Source organism: Chinchilla lanigera, unplaced genomic scaffold (genome assembly GCF_000276665.1).
Source record: "Chinchilla lanigera isolate Chin_1 unplaced genomic scaffold, ChiLan1.0 scaffold00137, whole genome shotgun sequence".
Taxonomy (NCBI): Eukaryota; Metazoa; Chordata; class Mammalia; order Rodentia; family Chinchillidae; genus Chinchilla; species Chinchilla lanigera.
Window position 1 is genome coordinate 1,818,656 of NW_004955538.1, and position 25,228 is coordinate 1,843,883.

General features: G+C 42.1%; 1 protein-coding gene across 2 annotated transcripts in view; it reads left to right on the forward strand.

Annotated features, from left to right (window-relative positions):
• Window positions 1-25,228, forward strand: part of Rcor1 (REST corepressor 1) — a gene marked incomplete at its 5' end in the record, with an annotated part of 105,641 nt that overhangs the window by 43,746 nt on the left and 36,667 nt on the right. For both annotated transcript variants that reach the window (XM_005410756.2, XM_013507882.1), the window contains 1 exon segment: window positions 19,294-19,377. In XM_005410756.2, coding sequence (XP_005410813.2) covers window positions 19,294-19,377 — 84 coding nt within the window.

Genomic DNA, 25,228 nt, shown 5'->3' on the forward strand with positions numbered 1-25,228 from the left:
CGGCACGGACTACTGAGGTGAAGGGAGAATGGAATGAGCTGCTACTTCCTTTCTAGAAACTTTGATCAGCTGACAACTGATGTTTACTTTATGTATGTTAATTCAATATTTATGAACTACCTGTAATGTGCCAGATGTCCAAGATATGCAGGTCTTCATTGACTCTAGCTTAATGGGGCCCAGAAAAGAAATAATTGCTGTTATTTAAGAAGTACTACTTGCTAGCTGTGGTGGAGTAGGCCTATAATCCCAGCACTTGGCAGACTGAGATAGGACGAGCACTGTGAGTCCAACACCAGCATGAACTACACAGCGAGACCTTTTCTTAAGGGAGGGGAGCTGGTGGTATAGCTGAGTATGTAGGCCCTGGGTTCAATCCTTGGGATCACAAAGGAAAGATTAAAAAAAAGGAAAGATTACCAAGTATGTATCAGGTACTTAATGTGCACCCTTTGTAAGTCTCATAAAATGGTGGGCAAGACCAGCATTCTCCACTTTTCCAGGATTTAGTGAGGCTAAGTAGCTTGCTCATCATCACTGAGCGCAAAGTGGTGAAAATAGACGTAGACCAGCTGGAGAGCTCACCTCAGGTGCCAGTGCAGATCCAGACTGTGAGGATCCTGTACAAGCCACCCAGTTCCTCCCTTCAGGTAAACCAGGCATAACCGCTCTGCTGAGGGTGGCGTTCATTTGGTGTCGGGCACCTGACGCGATCTGCACAGTTCTCTGGCCCAGCATGGTGAGTAGTCACATTCACCATTTTACCGGGTCGTGCTGACCCCAAAGCCACTAGGAATCACAACTGATGATTGTGACCCTTCAGGGCCACTGTCCTTTCCACACTGGCGCTCCTTTCCCCGACATTGCGAAAGGCCAGATCTGGGCTGGGATGGAGGGTGCCTCAGGGTTGGGTGTCTGGGAGAGAGGAGAGCAGTGTCTAGAGAACCGGCAGGAGGGGAGGTGGAGTGTCCTGAGGGAAGGGACCGCTAGAGGAGGGGCAGAGGTATGCAGTGGCATCGCGGTGCCACAGAGCTGCCGTGTGGCGAGCAGGGACAGGGAGCCAGCTGGGCGGGTTGTGCAGGGCCTTCTATCCTAACCATGTGGGCAAGCAGGAGGCCTTTTCTTTTAAGTTAACCTTGGGTAGGGTAGGAATAGGTTTACAGAAGAGTTATAGATAATTTGAGGGTTTGCTGAGGTGTGATCGAAAAATATGGTGAATGTTTAAAATTTTAAAATCTTTAAAATTTTTAAAATTGCAGTAAATGACATGTTGCCATTAATCCCTCTCAGAATCCTCCCCTTTTCTTCAGACAGACTTATCTTTCATTCAGCCCTTCCTGAAGTAGTTCTGGAAGTCCTCTTTCATGTTTAATTATGCTGTCACGGCTCCCGGAATGTCCTGATCAGTTCAAAATGTTTACTGTTCATAGTCATTTTGACTTTGGGAAGAGCCAGCTGCTGCACAGTGCCAGATCTGGTGAAGTAAGCAGATGAGGCTGCACCGTACTGTCTCTGCAGCCCACCTTTCCATTGGATGGCCCTCAGCAGCAACATTCACTGCATTTCTGATCATACCCTATAAAGAGACTCATGGAAGAGGACTTCAGAACTGCTCCAGAAAGTGGCTAGAATGATGGGCTAAGTGTGTTCCATGAAAGGGAGGATATTTTGAGGGGGATTAATGACAGTGTGTCTTTATAATAAAGTTTTAAAATGTAGACATTCACTGTATAGTTGGCTCATGTCTCATATACTACATACCCTGAGTCCCCTGTTAACACTTTACATTAGTGTGATACTTGGTTACAGTTGATTGCCTGGTTACCCAAAGACTGGGGTGTGCTCGGCTTGCCTAGTTTTTGCCTGATGTCCTTTTTCTGTTTCTGGATCCCATCGGAGAAAGCCTGGCATGTTTTGCTGCCACGTCTCCTTAGGCACCCCTGACTGTGACAACTTCGGACTTTCCTGCTTTTGGATGGCGTTGCAGTTTTGAGGAGGCGGTGGTCAGGAATGTGGTGGGATTCTTCTTGCTTGTGAGCTGTCTGACGATCTCCCCCTGGTGGGGTTGGAGTTGTGGGTGTGAGGGGAGCAAGGCTGCAGAGGTGTGCCCTACTCTTCACCTGTCAGCGTGACTGACACTGCTGGTGCTGTGTCTCTGCATGCTCCCTGGAAACTGTCACAACGCGCAGCTGTGCCCCTGGGGTGAGGAGTCAAGGGTGCGTCCGTGGGAAGTCACTCGATCTGAACGGTGACTTGGAGGTTGCTCCAGCTACCTTCAAGGGACTGAGCTGCAGACAGAGCCATGCAGGTGTCTTGTTAGCTTGAGTCCTTTAGAGGAGGGTAGGCCGGAGAAGATGAAGGTCTGCAGTTGTTTTCTTGGGGCAGAGGAGGGAGGGCTTGAGAGTTGAGTGCTGGGTGCTGGAGGAGCCAAGGGAGGAGCAGGTCAGGACGCTTGCAGGCGGCTGGCTGGCAGTTGGTGACTGTTGAGTGGCAGTGTCTGTTTGCAAGATAAAGAAGAGGAATCAGTGTGGGGGTGGCGGAAGGGGTGAATGCGAGGAAGATGAGTTCAGTTCTGGACACATTGAGTTGGGGATGCTCTGTGTGGCTGTGGGATTATGCGGGTATTGTGCTCCTCATGTTCAGTGTGGAAATCACTGCAGAAATGGAGAGTAGCTGTCACGGTGGAGGAAGAGTAATTCGAAAGACACACACAGGGAACACTGATGTTCAACACGGGAGAAGTGGAAAAAGGTCAACTTACGTTCAAATTCGTGACTACAAATTAGTCATGTGGCCTTTTAATTCCGCTGCCTCACATCTCTTCTGTACTCCCTGGAGGTAGAAAACCCTGTACCAAGGAACAGAACACTACCTCAGACATTTTCTGATGATAGTTACCGTTCTGGTTATACCAGTCAGAATAAATCTTTCCCAGTTTAAGAATCAGAGAAGCCAGACTTGGTGGTATGCACCTGTAGTCCCAGTTCCTGGGAGGTGGAGGCAGGAGGGTCAGTTGATCCCTATCCAGATTAGGCTGGGCAGCAGAGGAAGTGCCAACTCATCAAAACAGAGAAGGAAAGGCAGCTGAGGAGCTGTGGGAAGTAGTTGGCCCAGCAGTACCAGGCAGGGGCAGTACATTAGTGCAAACTGGGTTCTGTTCCCAAGAGAGTGACAGTAGTTGCGAAGTACTCCCTGGGCAACACAGAGAGTAGTGGTGGTTGGTTGTGTATGTGTTAACTGTGGTACGGCTCTCTGGAATGTACTGCTCTGGTTTGGTGGCGCTCAGCTCTGCAGCTCACAGGTGTGATCCCAGGTGAAGGAGCTCCTCCTTCTGTCTGTAAAATGGGGTAGTGAAGGCACCTGTCTCAGAGTTGCTATCAGGATGAAAGGGGCTGATGACGGGCTGACGGTGGAGCTCAGTGGCAGTGCGTGCCTACTGTGTGCAAGGACCTGGGTTCCTTGCCCAGTACAGCAGGGACGGTGAAAGCTAATATGTAAAAATAATGAAATGTTACTTATAACAGTGGTAATCATGTGTCTTCTTGCCATTCACATCAATTCGTATCTTTCTGAATACCCAGAGTCAAGGGATGAAAATTTTGAATCACAAAATATTTTGTTCCCTAATGTAAAGAGATTCTGTAAGTTTGTGGGTGCTTATCTTTCAGGATACAGTAAGAGTGTGGGAATCCATTTGCTACATGTAGGAAGAGAAATTTGCCTGTTTTTATAGCTTTATTCCTTTACTACACTCTCAGTCCCTGCTCATGAGTAATTTACCACTACTCCAGAATTCCATGTGGCCTTCTGCATGGTAATGAGAGGAATTTAACTCTTAAAGTGAACAGAACAGGCGTCCTAGTCATGGGTGCTGACTACCTGGGACGGTTTGCACTGTGAAGCCTGGCAACAGTGTGGGCGGAATGACCCTGTCGGCTGTGCATGGGCTCCTGACTTTGGCTTTCACGTTCTCATGAGGAACCTTAGAGTCACCTCATTACTGTTTTTCATACTTCTCCATGAAGACATTTCAGGTGTAAAGTTAGGATTGTAGAGAACGAGGCACATGTAGGTAAAGCCTATAGTGAGTGCGCTCTAAGCCACAGGATGCTCCTGCCTGATTATTTTTTGGGAAAAACCAAACAAAAGGGCTGCTGAGGGAAATGACAGCCATGTTGTTCCACAGGATGGGCTCCCTGAGCAATCCCCTCATTCACCTGGTCGGTGGGCTGCTGACTCAAGTTGTGGAGGGAGAGCTGTCCCCCCACTCCCAGTAAGCAGGCAGGCCAGTGGCACAACACCCCTCCTGCCCTGCCTTCCCACTGGCTCCAGACAGGTGCTCCTGCTATGGAGGAGGGGCCCATGGCTTCTTCCCATGCGCGCACCTGAGCGTGCCCAGGCCGTGGCATGCCATGCAGCTTACTCTCCCTGTGCCTTCTTCTCATGGGAATTGGGGCAGGAGTGCTTGTGTTGGTGGTGTGCAAGGGGAATGAAGGAGCTGCCTGCCTGCCCTAGTCTAGTGAGGTGATGCAGGTTCTGCCCAGATCCTCGAGTGCTGGCACGGTGCTGTTTATAACGCTGACTCTCATTTATGGGCACCTAGACTTAGGTCTACTTTTTAATTTCTAAAGTTATGTTATTTGCACTGTCGCTTTTTGTTTATCAGATTCTACACTGATGATGACTATTTTATTGGTTTTGTTGAGAGACCAGCTCAGCTTTATCCTCTGTGTATCTTTGAGGTTTCTATCTCTCTCTTTTTTTTGAGACAGGGTCTCGCTGTGTAGTTCAGGCTACACTTGGACTCACAGGATCCTCCTGTCTCACCACCCCTGTGCGCTGAGATTACAGGTGTGCACCATCCCGCCTAGTTCTCTTTGTTTTCTGTCTCATTAATTTCTGATTTTCATTTACCTTCTGTTTTCCTTGGTTGATTGTGTTGCTGTTTGCAAGTACTTCATTTGTAGGCTTAGCAAAGTAAATTTTAGCCTAATTTTATTGAAAGCATTCACAGCTATGCATCTTTTTTTTTTTTTTTTTCCTGGTAACTACCCTGGCCATTGAATCCCATATTACAGTCGTTTGAATATTCAGTTATAAGTAATTTTAATTTTTTTGGTCAAAATTTTATCCTCCCCTGAACAAGAGTATTGTACGAAAATTTTTGGTTTATTCTTTAATTCTTAGCTTTCATTTGGAGGTGCAAGTATAACCTACTTAGTAATCTGATTTAGTCTTCAAAATATATTTAATTTATGGCCTTGTCTATGGTTAATCTTTGTAATAATTTTATAAATTTGCTTCAGGAGAAACTTTATACTCATCAGATGCAGGTTGTTTTCCCCTGGTACTGAGGATCAAACTCACGGCCTTGTGCTTGCCAGGCAGGCACTGTGCTGCTGAGCTAAATCCCTAGCCCCTGAATGCAGTTTTTAAAGAGCTTGTCCAATAAAAGCTTGTTCATTGTGTTCAAAACCTCTTTTTTGTTGTTGCCAAGACAGTCCTCCCACACCTTTTCTCTCATTGCGGCTGTCTACACAGGGCACTGGAGGGACCCAGGCCACACACCTGCTCACACGAGCTCTGCACCTTTTTATTGTATCTCTCTTTTGCATTGTGAATAATATCTTCACCTGTAAATAATCTGCACTTAACTTACTCCGTGAGGTTTTTGTTTGGATTATTCTATTTTTCTTTCGTTTTTTTTTTTTGTGTTTTGTTTTGTTTTGTTTTGTTTTGTTTTTGAGGCAGTGTCTCTCTATGTAGTTCAGGTTGGTCATGACTTCACTGTGTAGCCCAAGCTGGCCTTGAATTCACAGTGATCCTCCTGCCTCAGCCTCCTGGGTGTTGGGATTATAGGCCAGCACCACTACGCCCAGCTTTTTCTTTTTAAAAAAGTAGTACCTGGCTGCTTTTAAAATCTTACGACTTTGTTACAGTCCTGTCACTCATTTTTGTGCTTTCAGCATCATTAAAGATTTCCCATGGTATAATTCTGTGTTTACTGATTGTAACCTCAGGAATCTAGTATCTACACTGTCACTGAAACAAATTTCAGAGATGCATGTTTCTCGCCCGGTGCTCTTGGGTCAGTGGTAATTCATCTCTCTGTGATTGATCTCACTGTGAAACAGTACGTGTACAGCATTGTGACTCTGCTTGCTTGCTTGATGTCTGTCACCATGGGGTCCCCACCGTGGGGCCCCCAAGAACTCAGTGTGCCTATGTTCTCAAGGAACTTCAGGAAGAGAGCAGCATAGATAAAAAGCACGATGAAGTGATGCCTAAAATGTCTCACTGAGTTTTCCTGGCTGTTTTTAGAGAAGAAAACATAATCACAAAGGTACTGTTGATGTGTTCCTAGGGTGAGAGCCCCCCCAGTGGGGAATCCCGTGGAGCTAGCGCCCACCTTCCATTGCCCGCTCCCGTCCGGTGCCCCCCGCCCCTCTTCTCCTAGGAGTTTCCTGCCTCTCAGGGGGGATATTGTGGCTGCTCCTGCCTACATTTTGATTGCTTTATTTTGCTTTTTTAAAAAAACGGCTGAAAACACAATTTATTACCAGAAATGACTCATATTTGGGAATTGCAACAGGCTGCAAGTATGACGGTCGCAAAGATGCATGGTGATGATGCTGAAAGTCAGAGACAAGGACAGAACCTTGGAATCAGCAACATAAATAGAGAAACAAAACTGCCCCCCCCACCACCACCAAGGAGCCTCGGCAGCAGCACAGCCCGCTGCGGGCTGGGGTACAGCCGCATCTTAGAGCCTTGCCTAGCGGTGCAGAGCCCACAACCCCGAGCAAAGCAGGGTGAATCACCGCCGCCCAGTGCACAGCCGTGTGTCGAGGAGGGAGGCTCAGGGGAAACAACCAAGACTTCCGCGTCCACCAACCCAGGAGCTTGTGGCAGCCAGCGGGCAGACGCTCGACTCCTGAGGTTGTAATCAGTAAACACAGAATTACATTGCAAAAATTAACAGATTAAATTTTTTAAAATGAAAGTTTGTTCATACCAAACCTACTTTTACAACAGATAATAAAGGAAGCTTTGCATGCTGAAATGAAGCTCACAATTGAAATGAAAAACAGAAGGATTACTAAAGATTACTACAAAAGAACAGAGAAAGTGCCTATTTTCTGTTTCCTTCTCTTAACAGATTGAAAAGCAACTGTGTACCAACCTTTCACTCCTCTAAAGTATATGAGGAGTGTTGTGTTATTTTCCATGGAATATTTTTTAGTGTTGTGGTGCTGTTATGTTATTGCTGTTGTATGTAGTTAGCCCCACATGTGCTAGGCAGATGTTCTGACACTGAGCAGTTCACCCAGCCCTGAGCCATGTCCTGCATTCCCATGTGGGATTGTGCAGTGGCAGTGCGGAGAGAAAACCTGCCTTTCATGTGTCGCTCTTGTATCCTGCTGCCTTGATCATTGCACTTACTACTTCTAAAATTAATTGTCTGGCATATTTTGGGTTTTCTGCATACAGAGGATTATGTAATTTCTGAAGAATGATGATTTTAGTTCTCCATGTACAATCTAAATTAATTTTTCATTCTACTTTCTGGCCTAATTTCTCTAGCTATACCACCATGTACTATGTGAAATAGAAGTCATAAGAATTAATTCTCAGAAAATTTAAAAAGCAGATTAAATCACAAATGTGAATTAAAATATATTTTAACATGACTAATACGAATTTTATAGCTGTGTCCAAGAACACACATAGCAACAAATGCTGGCAAGGATGTGGGGGAAGTGAGCCTGGAGGCAGAGGTCTCTTCTCCCCTGTGGAAGAACAGAAATTTCTTTTGAACCAGGTCTGTCTCTCTCTGGGTCAGAAAGTGTGATGAGACTATATGGTGAATATTTAAATTAGTGAAGGACATATTGTATTACCTCCCTTCAAAGTACTTCCCTTCCCTTGGAACACATTTACCCCAAAGTTCTTGCCATTTTTTGAAGTGGTTGTGGACATCTTCTTTTTTATTGCTTAACTTCTTTTATATGACTAGATAGTCTCAAATATAACAGGCTATTACAATTGCTGTAATTATTTTTTATGTTCATTAGCCCATGTTTGTAGTACAGACTGACCGCACTCCTCATGGGGAGTTAGTGCGTGCACAGAGCACATCTCCTTTCAAATTTATTTTGTTTTTTGTCTTTTTGAGACAGGGTCTCTCTGTGCAGTTCAGGCTGGCCTTGAGCTCACTTTGTAGCTCAGGCTGATCTCGAACTCACAAAGATCCTCCTGCCTCAGCTGTCTGTCCCTGCCCTTCCTCTGCCTCCAGGCTCCATCTCTTGGCCCCTTTCCATTTGCAAAAGCTCTGTCTCCATTTTTTTCTTTTTCTTTTTTTTTCTGGTACTAGGAATTGAATTCACAACCTCGTGCTTGCCAGGAAGGCGCTGTGCTGCTGAGCTAAATCCTCAGCCCCTTGTCTCCATTTTTTTAATCCTTCCTTTCCCTCCTCTGTCTCCCCCGCTTCCCTCCATTTCTTGATCCCCTTCACATTTGAAAAAGATTTCAGTACTTCCCATTGTCTTTTATTTTGCTCTTCATTTAAATTTTGGGGTTCCCACATAAAAGAAACCATGGAATATTTTAGCTTGTGTATCTGATTTATTTCACTTAACGTTGTGGTCTCAAGGTGCATTTACCATTTACGTATGAATGACTTAAGTGTATCCTTTATGGCAGAGTAGTACTCCACTGTGTGTAAATACTTCATTTTCTCTATCCATTCATCTGTTGATGAGCCTGTATAGGCCACTTCTGAGATTTAGCCGTTATGAATTGTGCTACTGTAAGCATGGATGTGCAGGTGTCATTGTAATATGATTTCTTTAACTCTTTTGGGAAGATATCCACAAGGGGACTGGCTGGGTTAAATGGAATTTCCAGTTTTAGTTCTTTGAGGAATCCCTGTATTGACTTTCTTAGTGATAGTACTAGCGTACCTTTCTAGCTGCAGTACAAGGGTGCCCCCCCCCGCAGCACTGTTATTAGTTGTATTTGTTGTTAATAGCTGTCACCTCTTGATGACTATTCTTTCTAGAGTGAGATGGAATCTCATGGTTTTAATTTGTATTTCTGTAATGGCCAGCAGTGCTGAGCATTTTTTCATGTATTTATTGGCCTTTTGTACTTCTGAGAAGTGTCCATTCATTTTAGTTACCCATTTTTGATTGGGTCTTTTAATTTGGGGGGTCTTTTTGAGTTCTTTATATATTCTAGATGTTAGTCCTCTGAGGAATAGCCGGCACATTTTTTTTCCCATTTTGTAGGTTGTCTTTTCATTCTGTTGGTTGTTGCCTTTGCTGTGCAGAAGCTTTTTAATTTGATGTGATCCCATTTGTTGAGTCTTGCAATTGGGGTTCTGTTCAGAAAGTCCTTGCCTATACCTGTGTCTTCAAGAGTTTTATCTGTTTTATCTTCCAGCAGAATGTTTCAGTTTTAACATTTAGATCTTTGGTCCATTTTGGTTTTAGTTTAGTACATAGTGAGGTACATGGGTCTAGACTCAGTCTTCTGCATGTGGAGATCCATTTTTTCCAGCACCATTTATTAGAGGCTATCTTTCCTCTGGTGTATGTTTTTTGGCTCCTTTGTCAGAGATCAAATAACTGAGTGTGCCTAGGGTTGTTTCTACTTCCTCTATTCTGTTCCACTGATCCACATGTCTGATTTTGTGCCGGAACCATGCTGTTTTTATCACTGTAACTTTGTAATATAACTTCAGATCTGGGTTTGTAATGCTTTGCTTTTGGAGGTTGTGGGTATCAGGAGTCAAATTCAGGACCTTACATTTGCCAGGACCTTGCACTTGGCCTGCTTTGCTTTTGTTACAAAGGATTGCTTTTGCTCTTCTGTGTCTCTTCTGGTTCCATATGAGTTTTAGGATTGTTTTTTCTAGGTCTGTGGGGAATGCTGTTGGTATTTTGGTTGAGATTGCATTAAGTCTGTATCAGTTTTGGAAGTATGGCCATATTGATTATATTGGTTCTGCTTATCTAAGAACAGGGGATAGCTTTCATTTTCTGATGTCTTCTTTGATCTCCTTTTACAGAGTGATGTGATTTTCATTACAGTCTTTCACTTCCTTGGTTAGGTTAATTTCTAGGTATTTAATTTCTTTTGGATACTATTGTGTTTTCCTAATTCTTTTTTGGTGAGTTCATTATTAGTGTACAAGAACACTGTTGATTTTTGTGTGTTCATTTTGTATCCTGCTACATTGCTGAATTTGGCTATTAATTTTAGGAGTCTTTTGGTGGACTTTTTTGGGTCTTTTATATAGAAGACCATGTCATCTGCAGATAACGTTAATCTGACTTGTTCACTGTATGTATCCTTTTTCTTCCTCTTGCCTGATTGTTCTGGCTAATGTTTCAAGGACTGTGTTGAACAGGAGTGGTGATTATGTACATCCTTGTCTTGTTCCTAATTTTGGAGCGAAAGCTTTCAGTTTTATGATGTTGGCTGTAGATTGGTCATAAATGACTTTTATCAAATTGAGGTAAGAGCTGTCTGTATCTGTTTTTTCAGGATTTTTGTCATGAATGGACATTGAATTTTATCAAAGCCCTTTTCTGTGTCTATTGAGATGATCATGTGATTTTTTGTTTGTTTTGTTTTGAGACAGGGTTTCACTTTGTAGTTTAGACTGGCTTTGAATTTGCTGTGTAGTCCTGGCTGGCCTCAAACTTGTAGCAGTCCTCCTGCCTCAGGCTCTCAAGTACTGGAATTATAAGTGTGTGCCACCGTGCTTGATGATCATGTGGTTTTTGTCCTTGATTTTGTTTATGAGGAATTACACTTATTGATTTGTGTGTGTTGCCTTACATCCCTGTAATGAAGCCTACTTGGTCTTGATGTCTATTTGTTTCATTCTGTTTGCCAGTATTTTGTTAAGGATTTTTGCATTTATGTTTATTAAAGAGATTGGCCTGCAGTTCTCTTTTTTGGATGGCTCTTTACCTGGCTTTAGAATCAGGGTAATGATAGCTTCCATGACTTTGGAAAGTATGCCTTCCCCTTCATTTTCATGAAAGAGTTTCAGAAGTATTGGCATTAGATCGTCCCTGAAATTCTTTTTTTTTTTTTTTGGTGGTACCGGGGATCGAACTCACGACATTGCGCTTGCTGGGCAGGCGCTTATGCCACTGAGCTATATCCCCAGCCCTTTCCCTAAAATTCTTGTAAAATTCAGCAGTGAACCTTTCAGGACCCGGGCTTTCCTTAATTAGTAGGGTTTTCTTTTTTCTTTTTAAATTCTTCAATTTCGTTGCCTATTACTGGATTAGAGTTCAAATCATGTTGGTTCAGTTTGGGTAGTTCATATGTATCTAGGAATCTATCCATTGCTTCTGAGTTCTTAAATTTACTGGCTTGGAGGTTTGTGAAGCAGTTGCTCATAATCTTCTAGATTTCTTTTTTTTTTTTTTTTTGGTTTTTCTCCGGTAGCGGGAACCGAACTCATGACCTTGCGCTTGCCAGGCAGGCTCTTTTGCCACTGAGCTAAATCCCCAGCCATCTTCTAGATTTCAGTGGTGTCATGATTTCGCCTTTTTCATTTCTAATTCCGTTTTCTTTCTCTTTAGTAAGATTGGCCAAGGATTTGCCTATTTTGTCTATTCTTTCAAAGAAGTAGCACTTCAGTTAATGAATTGATTCTTTGGTTTTTGTCTTTTAGGGAGGGGTTTGGTCTCAGTTTCATTAGTTTCTGCACTGATCTTTTTTTTTTTTTTTCTGGTTTTTCTCCGGTACCGGGAACTGAACTCACGGCCTTGCGCTTGCCAGGCAGGTGCTTTGCCGCTGAGCTAAATCCCCAGCCCCTTGCACTAATCTTTTTAATTTTTGTCCTTGTACTAGCTTTGAGTTTGGATTATCCTTGTTTTTCAAGACTTTGAGATACACCATTAAGTTATTTATTTGGGCTTGCTCTGCTTCCCTCTTACAACTGCTTTTATTGTATCTAATAAGTTTGGGTATGTTGTACTGGCATTATTATTTGATTCTGGGAACTGTCTTATTTCTTCCTTGATTTCTCCTGTACTCCATTGATTATTCAAGAGTATATTGTTTATGTGTGTTTGCGTAATGTCTATATGTATATTTTTTTGCCTTTGAGTTCTAGTTTCATTGTGCTATGATCTGATAATGTGCATGGTATAATTTCTTTCCCTTTGCATATCCTTAAGCATGCTTTATTGACTAGTATGTGGTCTGTTTTGGAGAAAGTTCCATGTGCTGCTGAGAAGAATGTGTTCTGTTGTTAGATGAAACATCCTGTAGAAATCTATTAAGTCCATTTGCTGGAAGGTTTCTTTTAACCCTGATTTTCTTTGCCAGTCTTTTTTTTTTTTTTTTGTCTAGTTGATCTATGTGTGATAGTGGGCTATTGAGGTCCCCCACTATAATTGTATTGACGCTTATCTGATCTTTCATGTCTAGTAGTATTTGTTTTATGAAGTTGGGTATGCTGTTCAGTGTATGTATGTTTATAATTGTTGTCTCTTACTGTTGAATTGTTGCCCTCTTTTGATCAGTATGGGCTGGAAGTCCACTTTGTTTGAAATTAGGATAGCTATAACTGCTTGTCTTTGGGTTCCCATTACGTGGCATATTGTTTTCCATCCTTTGATTTTTAGTCTATGGATGTCTTTGGTGGATAAATGTGTTTCTTGTACAGCATACTGTTAGATTCTGTTTCTTGGTCATTCTGGCAATCTTTGTCTTTTGATTGGCAAATTGAGACCATTCACATTGAGTTATTACTGATAGGCATTGAGTAGTTCCTACCATTGCATTATTTTCCTGGTGCCGATTGATTTCCTTTTTCCTCCACTTACCCTACCAGGTACATTCATTCTATTAGATCTTGTATCATTGTTAACTTCATTGTCTCCTTCTAGGATATTCATGGTAATTCTTTGGAGTGCTGATTTGGTGATCATGAATTTCTTTTTATCATGGAAATATGTTTTCTCCATCAATTTTGAAAGACAGTTTTGCAGAATGTCGCAGTCTAGGTCGGAAGTTCTTTTCTTTGAGGGCTTGAAGCACTTCACTTCAAGCTACCCTGGCCTTTAAGGTTTGTGTTGAAGAATCTGCTATAGCATGTTGGTTTTTCTCTGTAAGTGACTTGTTGTTTTTCTTTAGTAGCTTTTCAGATTGTGTTTTTGTGTTGAACTTCTGGGATTTTGAGTATAATATGTCATGGAGTGGTCTCCAATACGTGGAGGCTGTAGGGCAGGGGCTCAGACAGACCATTACTCATCAGCACTCATCAGCTGATGGACAGGGCGTCATTTCCACGTGAATAACGGTGCTATGAATATTTCTATTGAGGTTTTCATATGGATACACATCCTCATTTCTCTGGGCTGTATACCTAAGGTAATTCACTTCAACCTTTTGAGGAACTATACCATTTTATGCACAACACTCTAGATAAATAGTCCAATTTAAAAATGGGCAGAAGAACTGAACAGACATTTCTCCAGAAAGACATACAAATGGTCAGCTAGCATGTTCAGTATGCTCAGCATCATTAGTCATCAGGGAAATGCAAATTACACAATGAGAGGCCACACCTGCTGGCCAGAGCCCCAGAGTCAAACAATAGCAGGTGATGGCAAGGATGTGGGACAGTTAGAACCCGCCTGCAGTGCTGGTGGGAATGGCAAGTGTTCGGTGCAAGCTGCTGCTCCACTTCCACAGAGGTGACAAATAAAACATGGCATTATAAGACGTGAAGTAACTGAGTCATGGTTTCAGGGCTTAATGGAAAATGTACTAAAAGAGTATTTTCCTTAGTGTGGGACAAGATATTTTAAATTTGAAGAAAAACTATATTAAGAAATACCAAATCATACAGCAAGGCTTTTATTTTAATTCTTCTGTATTTTAAAATTGTACAAATAAAAATGCACAAGATTTCCCTACCTCCCATCTAAATTTGTGAAGACCACTGAGACAGATGCTGCAGAGCAAGGTTTTCCTTTCTTAGAATGGCTGTCAATCTGATTCTTAAGATATGTTTATCATGTACCTCTTATTCCTCAAATGTTTGCACACCCAAAAATAGAGCATTGCTTTTATGTCTTAATCCTGTTATACAATTCCTTCAACTTGCTTTTTGTAATAAAAATGGTTTACATCTGATTACTTTTATTTTCTGTTTTTAATTCCTTTAATCCACATAGCCATCATTTATCCAGTTCATGTCTATCAATGCTAAGGGTTTTTTCAGGTTATGTGTCACACCTGGTTCTTCCTGCAGTGCCTATCCTCTCCAGTCCAGGTTCTCCAGGTGGAGGTGATGGAGTACGCGCGCGCGCGCATCTGTGTGTGGTATTTAGAGGTTTATGTAAAGACTGGCTGCTTGTGGAGCCTGGCGCATGTGAAATCAGTAGAGCAGGCGTGCAGGGAGAATTTGTGATGTCTCACTTTCTTTTCACTCAGGCCTTTCAGTGGACAGGATGAGGCCCACCCCCACTTTGGAGGGTGTTCTTTAAGTCAGCTGATTGCAGATGTTAACCCTGTTTTCCAGATTATTTCACAGCAATACCTACTTTAGTGTTTGATTAAACAGCTGGGCACTTAGTTTAGCCAGGTTGGCACATAAAGTTCAGTAGCAGAGCTGGGCATGGTTGAGCAGTTGGCAGCCCCAGCAAGTCTGGATGCGGAGGTCGGGGGGACCCCTTGAGCTCAGAAGTTCCAGATCAGCCTGGGCAACCCTGACACCAAGTCTCAAAACAACACACACAAACACACACACACACACACACACACACACAGACACACACACACACAGAACTCAGTGGCACAGTAGCATTCCAGGCTATTTTGTGAAAAGGTTTTGGGGCAAGGACTTTCAGACATAAAAAGTCTCCACCAACAGCTTTATGCAGACACTGAATGAAACATGCTGATGTTGTCCAGCCTTGATCTTATTTATTTATTTTTTTGAGACAGTCTTGCTTTGTAGTTCTGGCTTGCCTTGAACTCACTGTGTGGCCCAGGCTGGCCTTAAACGCAATGGCAGATCTGCTGCTTTTGCCTTCCACATGCTGATATTACAGGCATGCACCATCTTGCCCTGCTGGTCTTTTTTAAAAATACTGCTTAGGGGACCCCAAATATTAATTCTCGTAGGTCTCACCAGCAGTTTGAAAACACTACTGCTGTGTACGCACACTCCTGGAGGAGTGTTGGAGTTACTGGCATGCTCCCTTATGCCCCACTGCATGCAGGTGTGGTGAAGAACATATACTACTTGTATAAGGAAATATACCTGAGGAGAAGAAAGGTCCCTGGGTCTGTCATTTGGTGACTATAACTATTTCTTTATGAAAAGCTGCTTACTCTCGCATTTACTCCAACAGTGTATGGGAGTTTCAGTGCTATTCATTCTTGCTGTTTGTTTTAGATATCCTAGTAAGTACGTTGCCTGTGTATCTTGGACACTGGGATAGGTGCATCATGGTTTTTCATTGTGTCTAATGGGCAGTGGTATTAAGCAGCTTTTCATGTGATATCCCACCTGCATCCCTATTTTGGTGAAGCAGCTGTTCAAATCTTTGGCTTGTTTTTTTACAAATTGGATTACTTTATTGTTGAGTTTGAAAGTTCTTTATTCTGGATGCTAGATGCAAGTCCTCTGTTGAACGAATGATATGCAAATGTTTCTCACAGTTGAAGTGTATCTCCATTGTGTGTTGTAGAGCAAGAGTTACTAAATTTTGATTGAGTATAGCTTACCACTTTCTATGGAGTATGTTCTTAGGGACATATCGAAGAACTCTTTTCCTAAACCAGTTCACAAAGACTTTCTCCTGTGTGTTTTTCTAAAAGTTTTAACTTTATGTACAAGATGCACTTTTAATTAAAATTTCAAGTTGTGAGACAGATTGAGGTTCCCTCTTCTTTGCATATGGAAGTCAGTTATTCAGATACCATTTGTTACTCTTCCTCTCCTGAATTGTTGCAGCACCTTTGACCTTTGTTTTTGTTGTTGTTGTTGTCTTAATTTTTTCAGACAGGATCTCCCTGTGTAGCTCAGTTTAGCGTTGAACTCACTACATAGCCCAGGCTGGCCTTGAACTTGCAGTGATCCTCCTGCCTCAGCCTCCCAAGTGCTGGGATTACAGGGTGCACCACCACGCTTGGCTTCTTTGACCTTTGTTACACATCAGCTGGCCATATTTACGTGGGTCTGTTTCTGAAGTGTCTTTTGTCTCTTTGACCTGTGTCTATTTTTGTGCTGATACTGCACCTAACTGTACCTTAACGTGGCCCAGTGTGAGTCTTCCCGAATTGTTCTGTTATTCCTGTCCTTTGGCTTCTTCCTCACCTCCATTTATCTATCTGTCTTTTTTTTTTTTTTCCTAGAACAGGAGGTTTTATTTTTTTTTCTATCTGTCCTTTTGTATATTTATATCAGTATAGATATAATTGCTACTTTGTTACTATCATTTACTTTTTTGCTCACATCCTCTGGATTGGACCTGTCGGAGGTAGATTCTGTTGCTCTTTGGACATTTCCTTTCTTTCTGGCATAACAAAATAGTCAAGGCTCATTTTGTAATATTGCTGCCACAAGCCTGAATAAACCATTTCTTTTTTTCTCTGTCCTTTTTTTTTTAAGAGAAAAAAGATAAACAATGAAACCAAGTTTTAAAACAAGTTAGTAGGACAGTTGCAATAGTTGATACAAAACCATTTCTTTAAGGAGTCTTGTTTTATTGGAGAATGGTGGTTAGCAACCCTGTCTGGGAGCTATGCTGGTAGTTGCTCGATTGTGTGTATTCTTTGAGGCCTTTGCAGTGGGCAGAGGTGGGAAATGAAGGTGTGCATACCTGTGTCCACGCGCTGCGGTCCTGTTGCTGTTGCAGAGCGTGGATCCAGTTACCGTGGGTCCCTATGCAGTGCTGTAGAATTCTTTCCGAAAGTCTCACCCTTTTCACATCTATAACCCTTACTCAGTATAACTGTTCTGAGATTTAGTCTTGTAGTTGTGTGTTTAGTTCATTTTCCTTTTATATTGCAAAGTTACACTCTGTTGCCTGGATATGCCAAATTTTAGGAAACTGCGACTCTTCCCCCAAAATGATGGTAGTGATAATTTTATACTCCCACCAGCAGTCCAGAGTTCCATTTCCCCCAGACTTCAGTATTGTCAATGTCTTCAACTTTTATACTCTTGTAGATAAATTATGGGGTCTCAGGCAGCTTCAGATTGCCTTTCTTTAATGACTAATGGTTTTAATGCCTTTTCTTGTGTTTATTTACTGAATTTTTTTTTTTTTTTTTTTTTGATGATGTATTTGTCCCTGCTGGGATTCGTGTGACATTTTATTGACCAAGCATTAGTGTTACAGGGAGAAAAATGTAACTCCCAACCTGCTAGATGTCAGATATGCTGAGTTTGTCTTCCCTGAAAGCAAAGAATGAACTCTAAGGAACAGTGAAGGTTAAGAGTAGGAAAAATTTATTGAGAGATAGCTCCTGAGAGACAGGAGGGGACCCAAAAGTGGGTTGCCATGGACCCCACTTATCTAAGAATTTTTTATAGAGCAAAATCACAAGGCAGGCACAAAATCATAAAGTGGGGACAACATGGATCAAAACTGTGACCAACCAATGAGATCACGAGTATAGCCACTTAGGTAATATTGATCCAATGGGGAGGCAGGTCATATAGCAAGGGTACATGAAGACATTTTTAGGAAGGGATGGGTCAGGAGGTCCTGGTCACCCACATGGGTGACTGATGTCTGTCTGGACTTTATTGGATCAGGTGATACCAATTATTGTATAATCCCAAGTTACTGCTTATTCCTTAGGGAGGCATGTAGCTTGGTCATTCCATCTTTATCTCAAGGCCTGGCCTTCGACAGATGCACTTCTAGCCAAGCTCTGATGTGTTCTCATCTTCTGCACTGACTCCATCCAGGGTCTAGCCCTGTCTGACTGCATAGAATATTTCTGCCTAACTTAGCCATCTATAATATGAGGAGGTGGGATCTTCAGGGGTGAAGAAGGGGTGGGACCTTAGTGGGGTTAATGCCTTAAAAGGCTTTGGGGAGTAGACTGCATCTGTAGACTTTATTTTTAGATAAAGTTATTATTGCTTTTATAAAAGTCTGAACTATATAAAGATATACTCAAAGGCACCTCCCCATTTTGGGGGTCATATTCCTGCCTTCTCATCCTTTACACCTTATTCCCATTTAACATATAAATTCAACTTTCTAGTTTATGAATTTCCTAAAATTGTTTAAAATGTGGGAAGGGCTATGTTTTTATATTTGTCTCTTTCCTGTTGAGTGGTGTCCATACCTTTCATCACATTTTCAGAGGAGTTTATTTAAAGAAGGAATAAAAAGGGCCACAAGTGCCTTGAGGAAAAGTAGGTTGCGCCTGACCAGTAGAAGGTGCAGTTGGTGAAACTCTTGAGCCTTTTTGTTGCCATCCAAAGATGCTGCTTTAATCAGGTGCAGTAGTGCATACCTGGAATTCCCAGCTACTGGGGAAGCTGAGGCTGGAGGCTCACAGGCATGAGGTCAGCAAGGGCAATATAGTGAGTGTGCGCCCCCCAAATTCCGTTCCAAATGTTTCTGTTGTAATACATGGTGCTTGCCGTAGATCCCGTTGTACGTGTTAACACTTGGCACAACCTGTTGACCTATTGTTAAGAATTTAACAATACATTTTAGAAGTTTCTTTTCCTGGGAGCTGGGGATTTAGCTCAGTGGCAAAGCGCCTGCCTGGCAAGCGCAAAGTCATGAGTTCAATTCCTGGTACTGGAAGAAAAAAAAAAACCAAAAAAAAAAAAAGAAGTTTCTTTTCCTGGTTAAATTTTTTTAATGGTCATTCTTTAATAAGGCTGTTGAAAGAATTCTTGGATCACTGTTGTCAAGTCGCCAAGACATTAACCTGGTAGAGACTATGGAGGGTATTATCCTTGGGGTACTGGCTGTGCCTCCTGAGAGCCCGCTGGGCCCCATAGGCCCTCACCCAGCAGCTGGGAGTGACGGTCACAGCAGCCTCGCACATACCTGTGTGTTCTGTAAATGACAGGCAGATAGGAGTCCTGGAGGTGGACCTGCCGCAGTGCCCCAGCCACCCCACCCAGCTCCCCAGGGTGTTAGTTTCCTGGGGTAACTCCCGTGAGGGGTGAAGTCTCTGTACGCTGAGGCTTACAGGACCAGAGTCTTGCTGTTGCTTTTGCCTGTTATATCTGCTAAATTGTAATGAGAACTCTCTTTTCTCTCTCCCAAGCCAAACTGGCAAGGCGCAGTCAGGAACGAGACAATCTCGGCATGTTGGTCTGGTCGCCCAATCAGAACCTGTCGGAGGCAAAACGTAAGTCCTGGAGTACTTTGTTCCCACTTTGCTCTGCAGCGTAGCCAGAGTCCCCATGTAGGCCACATTCTCTCAAATTGTCATTCACAGTAATCTAAAGTTTGAAGTTGTGTGCTTCATAGCAGTGGCCTGTCACTTGAGAGATTCCTGTCTGTGCTTTCATAACTTCCTGTGTCTCTCAAATGCTGTGTACCACCTTGCACCGAAGTCTAGGAGAATGAGTCCAAGTGGAGGGACAGCTGCAGTGCAGTGTGTAGCTCCTCTAACTGGGAGTTTACAGATTGAGAAAAAAGAAGAGTTGAACAAATTGTAATTTGAAGGATTATCAAGGGTAAATATGTTCTTGGGAATGGGCTTTATTATGTGAGACTTGAGCCTGGCTGGAAGCACAGCGTTTAAATTGGGTGTTTGACAGTATCTGAGGTTTTTATTAGGCAAAGGCTGTAACCTGAACTACTTTTGGCATTTTTTTTTCAGGGTAGGTCTTTTACAGAAGATAGAGCCTCCCTTTGCCAGTTTTTCAGTGGAGGCCTGTGGATGGAATTTACAGGGTTTATTAACTCTGAAATCACATGCAAGGTTTTAGGTTTGATGCATTTTTTGGGGGGTGGGGAAAGACCTTGGATTCTTAAAGAGATCTTTGACAAATATGCAGGCTAAGAATCATTGTTCTGAAGGTCGTAGTATTTAGAAGTGGATCAGTAAAGTTCAAAAGGGGTCTGGTACGTTGTCATTAGAAACAGGCTCTTAAGCCTTAATCAGCATTTGCCAGATTATATTTTGCCTATTAGAATAGGTGTTGCCAGGCATAGTGGTGCACACCTGTAATCCCAGCACTTGCCTGTAAAGCCTATAATTCCAGCACTTGGAAGGCTGAGGCAGGAGGATTGCTGTGAGTTCAAGGTCAGCCTGGGCTACAAAGTGAGCTCAAGGCCAGCCTGAACTACATAGTGAAACCGTGTTTCAAAAAGACAAAAAAAAAAAAAGGCCAGGGATATAGCTCAGTGACACAAGCATCTGTCTGGCAGGCACAAGGTCCTGAGTTTGATTCCAAGTACCAGTCAATCAATCAATCAATAAGTAAATAATTCTATCCAACACTTTCCATTTGTATATGAACTTCTGTATCATTAAAGATCTTTGAAAACCTGAAAAAAAAAGTAAGTAAAGTAAGTAAGTAAATAAAAAATAAATGTTAACAGTTTCTAGTGGGATACAGCATGAGCGATGACATGTAGTGTGTATCTTCCTGTTGAATATTTAGCATCTACGTTAGCATATTTAAGTTGGTGAGAGCTCATACATAAAGAAGCATATTTCATTTTTTTTTTATTTTAAAGAATAAAAGAAGGATAACATAATAATGGGGACTTAGCAAATTACGGACAAAATGGTAGGAAATTATCAATGGTTATCGTTTTACATATTATTATCTACAAAATAGTTTCTCAGGAAAACAAATAGACAAATAATAGTGAGTTACAGACAAAAGAGGTAGGAGATTATCAAGAGTTGTTGTACTATACTTTGGTATCTTCAAAGTGGCTTCTAAAGAAAATAAATAGAGCTATACATGAGTGACCTATTGAAAAATCATTAACTATTCTCAATGGTTGTTGTAGGAAACACATAATAAACAGACATCCATTTATGAAATAGGATAGGAACATTACAAACTTTACACAGTTATGGATAGATTAGTAGGAAAATATCAATGGCTGCTGTAATACGTGGTGGTATCTTCAAAGTGGTTTCTCAGGAAGACAGAGATATGCAAGAAGGACCTATTAAGTAGTTACAGCCTAAGGGTTGTCAAAAATAGCATATTACCTCCTCACCAGTGACTCCTTTCACTGAGGTATGATGGCTGGAAAGCATATTTCATTTTAACCTGGGGGAATCCCTTCTATTTTTGTATAGTACCTTCCACAGAGCGTGAGAAATTCAACTACTCTTAGTAACGCTAAACTTAGCAATAATAAAATACTCTTTTTTGTATGATGTGATTTTTTAAAATATCTTGATCTCACCACTATCATTCTGCTGTTTTATGGGTTTATAAGAACAGCATACATACCCTGTATCCCAGCACTTCGGGAAGCTACGGCAGGAGGGTCCCAAGGGCGAGCCCAGTCTGGGCAACTTAGTGATATAGCGAGACACTGTCTCACAAAATAAAAAGGGGTTGTTGGGTGTGGTGGGGCATGTCGGTCATCCCACCCCTGGGGAGGTTGAGGCAGGAGGAGCACTTCAAATTTGAGGCCAGCCTGGGCTACATAGTAAGCTCAAGACCAGGCTGAACCATGTAGCAAGACCTCATCTCAAAAGAAACAAAAATAGAATAAAATAGATAAAAAAATAAAAAGTTCCAGAATGTGGTTTATTTTAAAGGTGCTGGGATTAATCCCCAGTATCATACTAAAGACCAGATAGCAGAAGAGGAGCATTGCTATTCCTGATGCCTTTGTTGTGCCTACGAAGACCTGAGTATTTCCTGGTGGCTTTCCACCTCTCCTCTTGGAGCACTTGTGTGGACTTACAAAAGCAGTCTATGCCATTTTTGAACAGGTTCTCCCTTTCTTGCAGAGAGCTGAAAATCTGCCTCCCCAAGTTTGTAAACCATTGTTTTCTGGGGCTCTGCTAAATGTCTACTTCTGCCTGTGTTTCTTAGTTGCTCTGTCGTCCTATCCCCTTGTTGCTTCCCATGTCTCTCAGGGAGCTGAATTGGGGTTCTCTGCATCTCTGTGCCCTCCTGGATAGATTCCATTTGGTCACAATGCCAATTTCCAGTTGTGGTACCCAGAACTGGGTACGGGGGGAGCATTCGCTGAGTAGGGTGCCGAGCACAGCATGTTCTCCATGGGCCTGCAGCCTTGGTCTCCATGGTAACGGGATGTTTCTGTCCCCACTGTACAGATGGCTTTCCCCAGGTCTGGGACACGTTGGCACTCACATGGACTGCACGTGGGGAGCCTGCAGTGGTGCGCTGACACCTAAAGCTACCTCTCAGAGAGGCTGGGTCCTCTGCATTACCACAATGGCAGGATGCCATGGATAGGGCAAAATTGCATTTGTCTCTCTTGTCTGTATCACTTATTGGAGTCTTTGTGAGGTGTTCTGTTTTATTTTGAGACAGGGCCTCACTATGTAGTGCAGGCTGGCCTTGAGCTCACTTATGTAGCCCAGGCTGATCTCAAACTCGCCGTGATCCTCCTGCCTCAACCTCCTGAGTTCTGGGGTTACGAGCATGCACCACCACGTCCAGCCCTACTGGAGTCTTTAGAGTCAGGTTTTAACTTTAATATTTTATTTTTCTTAGAGCTAGAAGAAAAGAACAATATAGAAATAGTTAATATTTTTAAGCACTGGTTTTTGTATAAAATAAATTTGCAGTTTTATTGTAAGCCCTGCCTAGTATTAATTAAAACTTTGAAAACTAATCCAAAAGTAACATTTAGCCGGTGCGGTGGTACATGCCTGTAATCCCAGTACTCGGGAAGCTGAGGCGGGAGGATTGTTGCAAGTTTGAGACCAGCCTGGATGGGCTACGAAGTGAGTTCAAGGCCAGCCTGAACTACATAGCAAGGCCCTGACTCAAAAAGACCAAAAAAAAAAAGTGACATTTATGTACTGTTTAAAATTTAAAAGATACCAGAGAAATAGCTCAGCACAAGGTCCTGAGTTTGATCCCTCATAAAAAAAAAAAAAAAAAAAAGTTTAAAAGGCATTAAAAAAAAAAGAAGAAAAAGTTGGCCTCTTTTTCTGTTACTCCAAGATACTGTTAAGCATTTTGTAATGTTTGGACATTACAAATGTAATGTTTGTAATGTTTGGACAATCATTTTTTCCCATGTATATTTATATACATGAGATGATGGCAGTGTTGTCCTGAACACTTGCCCAGCATTTTCTGCATTAAAATGCCCTGTAAACATTTTAAGTAACTGTACAATATTCGTATGGGTGAGTTAGCATATTTAACCATTCCTCTGCTGAAAATTTAGGTTGTTTCCAATTTGTTGCTATTGTAAAGGAAGGCTGCAATGAAAAACTGAGTCATAGAGCTTTGTCCTGTTCTTGTTTGATTGTAGGATTTTCTTACTTTGTATTTCTAAGAACAGAGTGATGGGTTGGGAGGAATGTGCTTAAGTAATGGGACCCCTTGGTGTGGAATAGATCTCTGTGGCTGCCCACGTGCCAAGGTTTGGGAGTCATGGTCTTTGGCTAATGGTGTTACCAGTTAGGCTTTATCACGTCATTACACTGTGAGTACGACAAGTCTACAGAATTTCTTTGCCATCTGTCATCATTCCCTCAACCCTCTCCCACAGTAAATAGGCAAAAGGAAGTCTTTTCTTCTTGACTTTCTTCTTTATTTTGAAGGGGCGTGAAAGTCTTGGTTTTGTCACTGATTTGGATTTTAGGTAGAAATAGACTAGGACATGTATAGATTTTAGCAGCTCTCCGAAAAAAAAAAATTTTTTTTTGTCTTGTTATGCATAACAGGGTCTTGTTATGCAGTTCAGGCTGGCCTTGAGCTCACTTTGTAGCCCAGGCTGGTCTCGAACTCACGATGATCCTCCTGCCTCAGCCTCCTAAGTGCTGGGATTACAGACGTGCACCACCACGCCCAGCTTCCCTGCCCCCATGGAAATTCTGTCTGTAGACCCCCAGCTTTGTCTTCTTGGTTTGTTTCTTCTCACAGTGGCTGTTGAGATTCTGCCTCTTAGGATTATGTAGGGTTATTACAAAAAAAAGTTAAAATTTATTTTCTGCTTATAAAAATAAATGCTGTTGTACAAAATTCAAATAATATGTATAATGTGGATAGCAAAAGCCCTCTCATACACTTTCTTTTTTCTTGGTACTGGGAATCGAACTCTGCCTCATACTTGCCAAGCAGGTGCAGTGCCGCTGAGCTATATCCCTATACCCATTATTAATAATGCATGTGTTTTGTTCTGTGAGCTCTTCATCAGTTTATCCCTAAAAGTATGTCTAGGATTTTGTTATTCAGAACATACACAGTTACCTGCTTTTTTACTCTAACAAACAACTGTGGTTGGTCCCTGTCTTAGTTATTTTTCTCATTGCTGAGGCAAAATACCTGACACCCAAAGTTAAAGGAGGAGAGGTTTAATTGGCTCACAGTTTGTAGGTTTCAGTCCATAGTTGGCTGGCTCCAAGGCAGGGCGGCACGATGAGAAACAGGCCATGGTGGGAGAAGGCAGTGAAGCAGTGAAGTAGAGAAGAAACAGCAAGCAACAAGCAATGACAGCAGCCCTCCATCAGCCCCTTATGCTCTGTCCAGGATGAGTAGCACTCACACCCAGTGTGGGACACCCTTATTCCTACCCAGAGCTATGCCAAACCAATCAGTGGACTGATTTAGTTATCACACACCCTAGATCTCAGCACCACGCACCCTAGTTCCAGCCACCTCTGAAAAGCCCCACCTATGAATGTGTGAGGTTTTACAGGGACATTAGACACAAGTCATAAGAGTGCCATAATTCAGTCTTTAAAAAATCCTTCTACCTGTTGATGAATATTTGAGTCTTGCAGTATTTCTTAAAACTTTTTAATAAAGCTATAGTAAACATTCTTACCTATAATCACATGTAGCAAAACAACATGCCTAGCAACACATATATGATGAGCACGTAAAATTATAAGGTAGAGCTGGGGCTGTAGCTCATGGTAGAGTGTTGTCTAGCATGTGTGAAGCCGTGGGTTCAATTCAGAATAGCAACCCTGAAAAGAATGCATATATATGAACAATTGAAATAAAATTTTATTTGTTTTATATATATATTTCTTTTTTCTTGCTTGCTTGCTTTTTTTTTTTTTT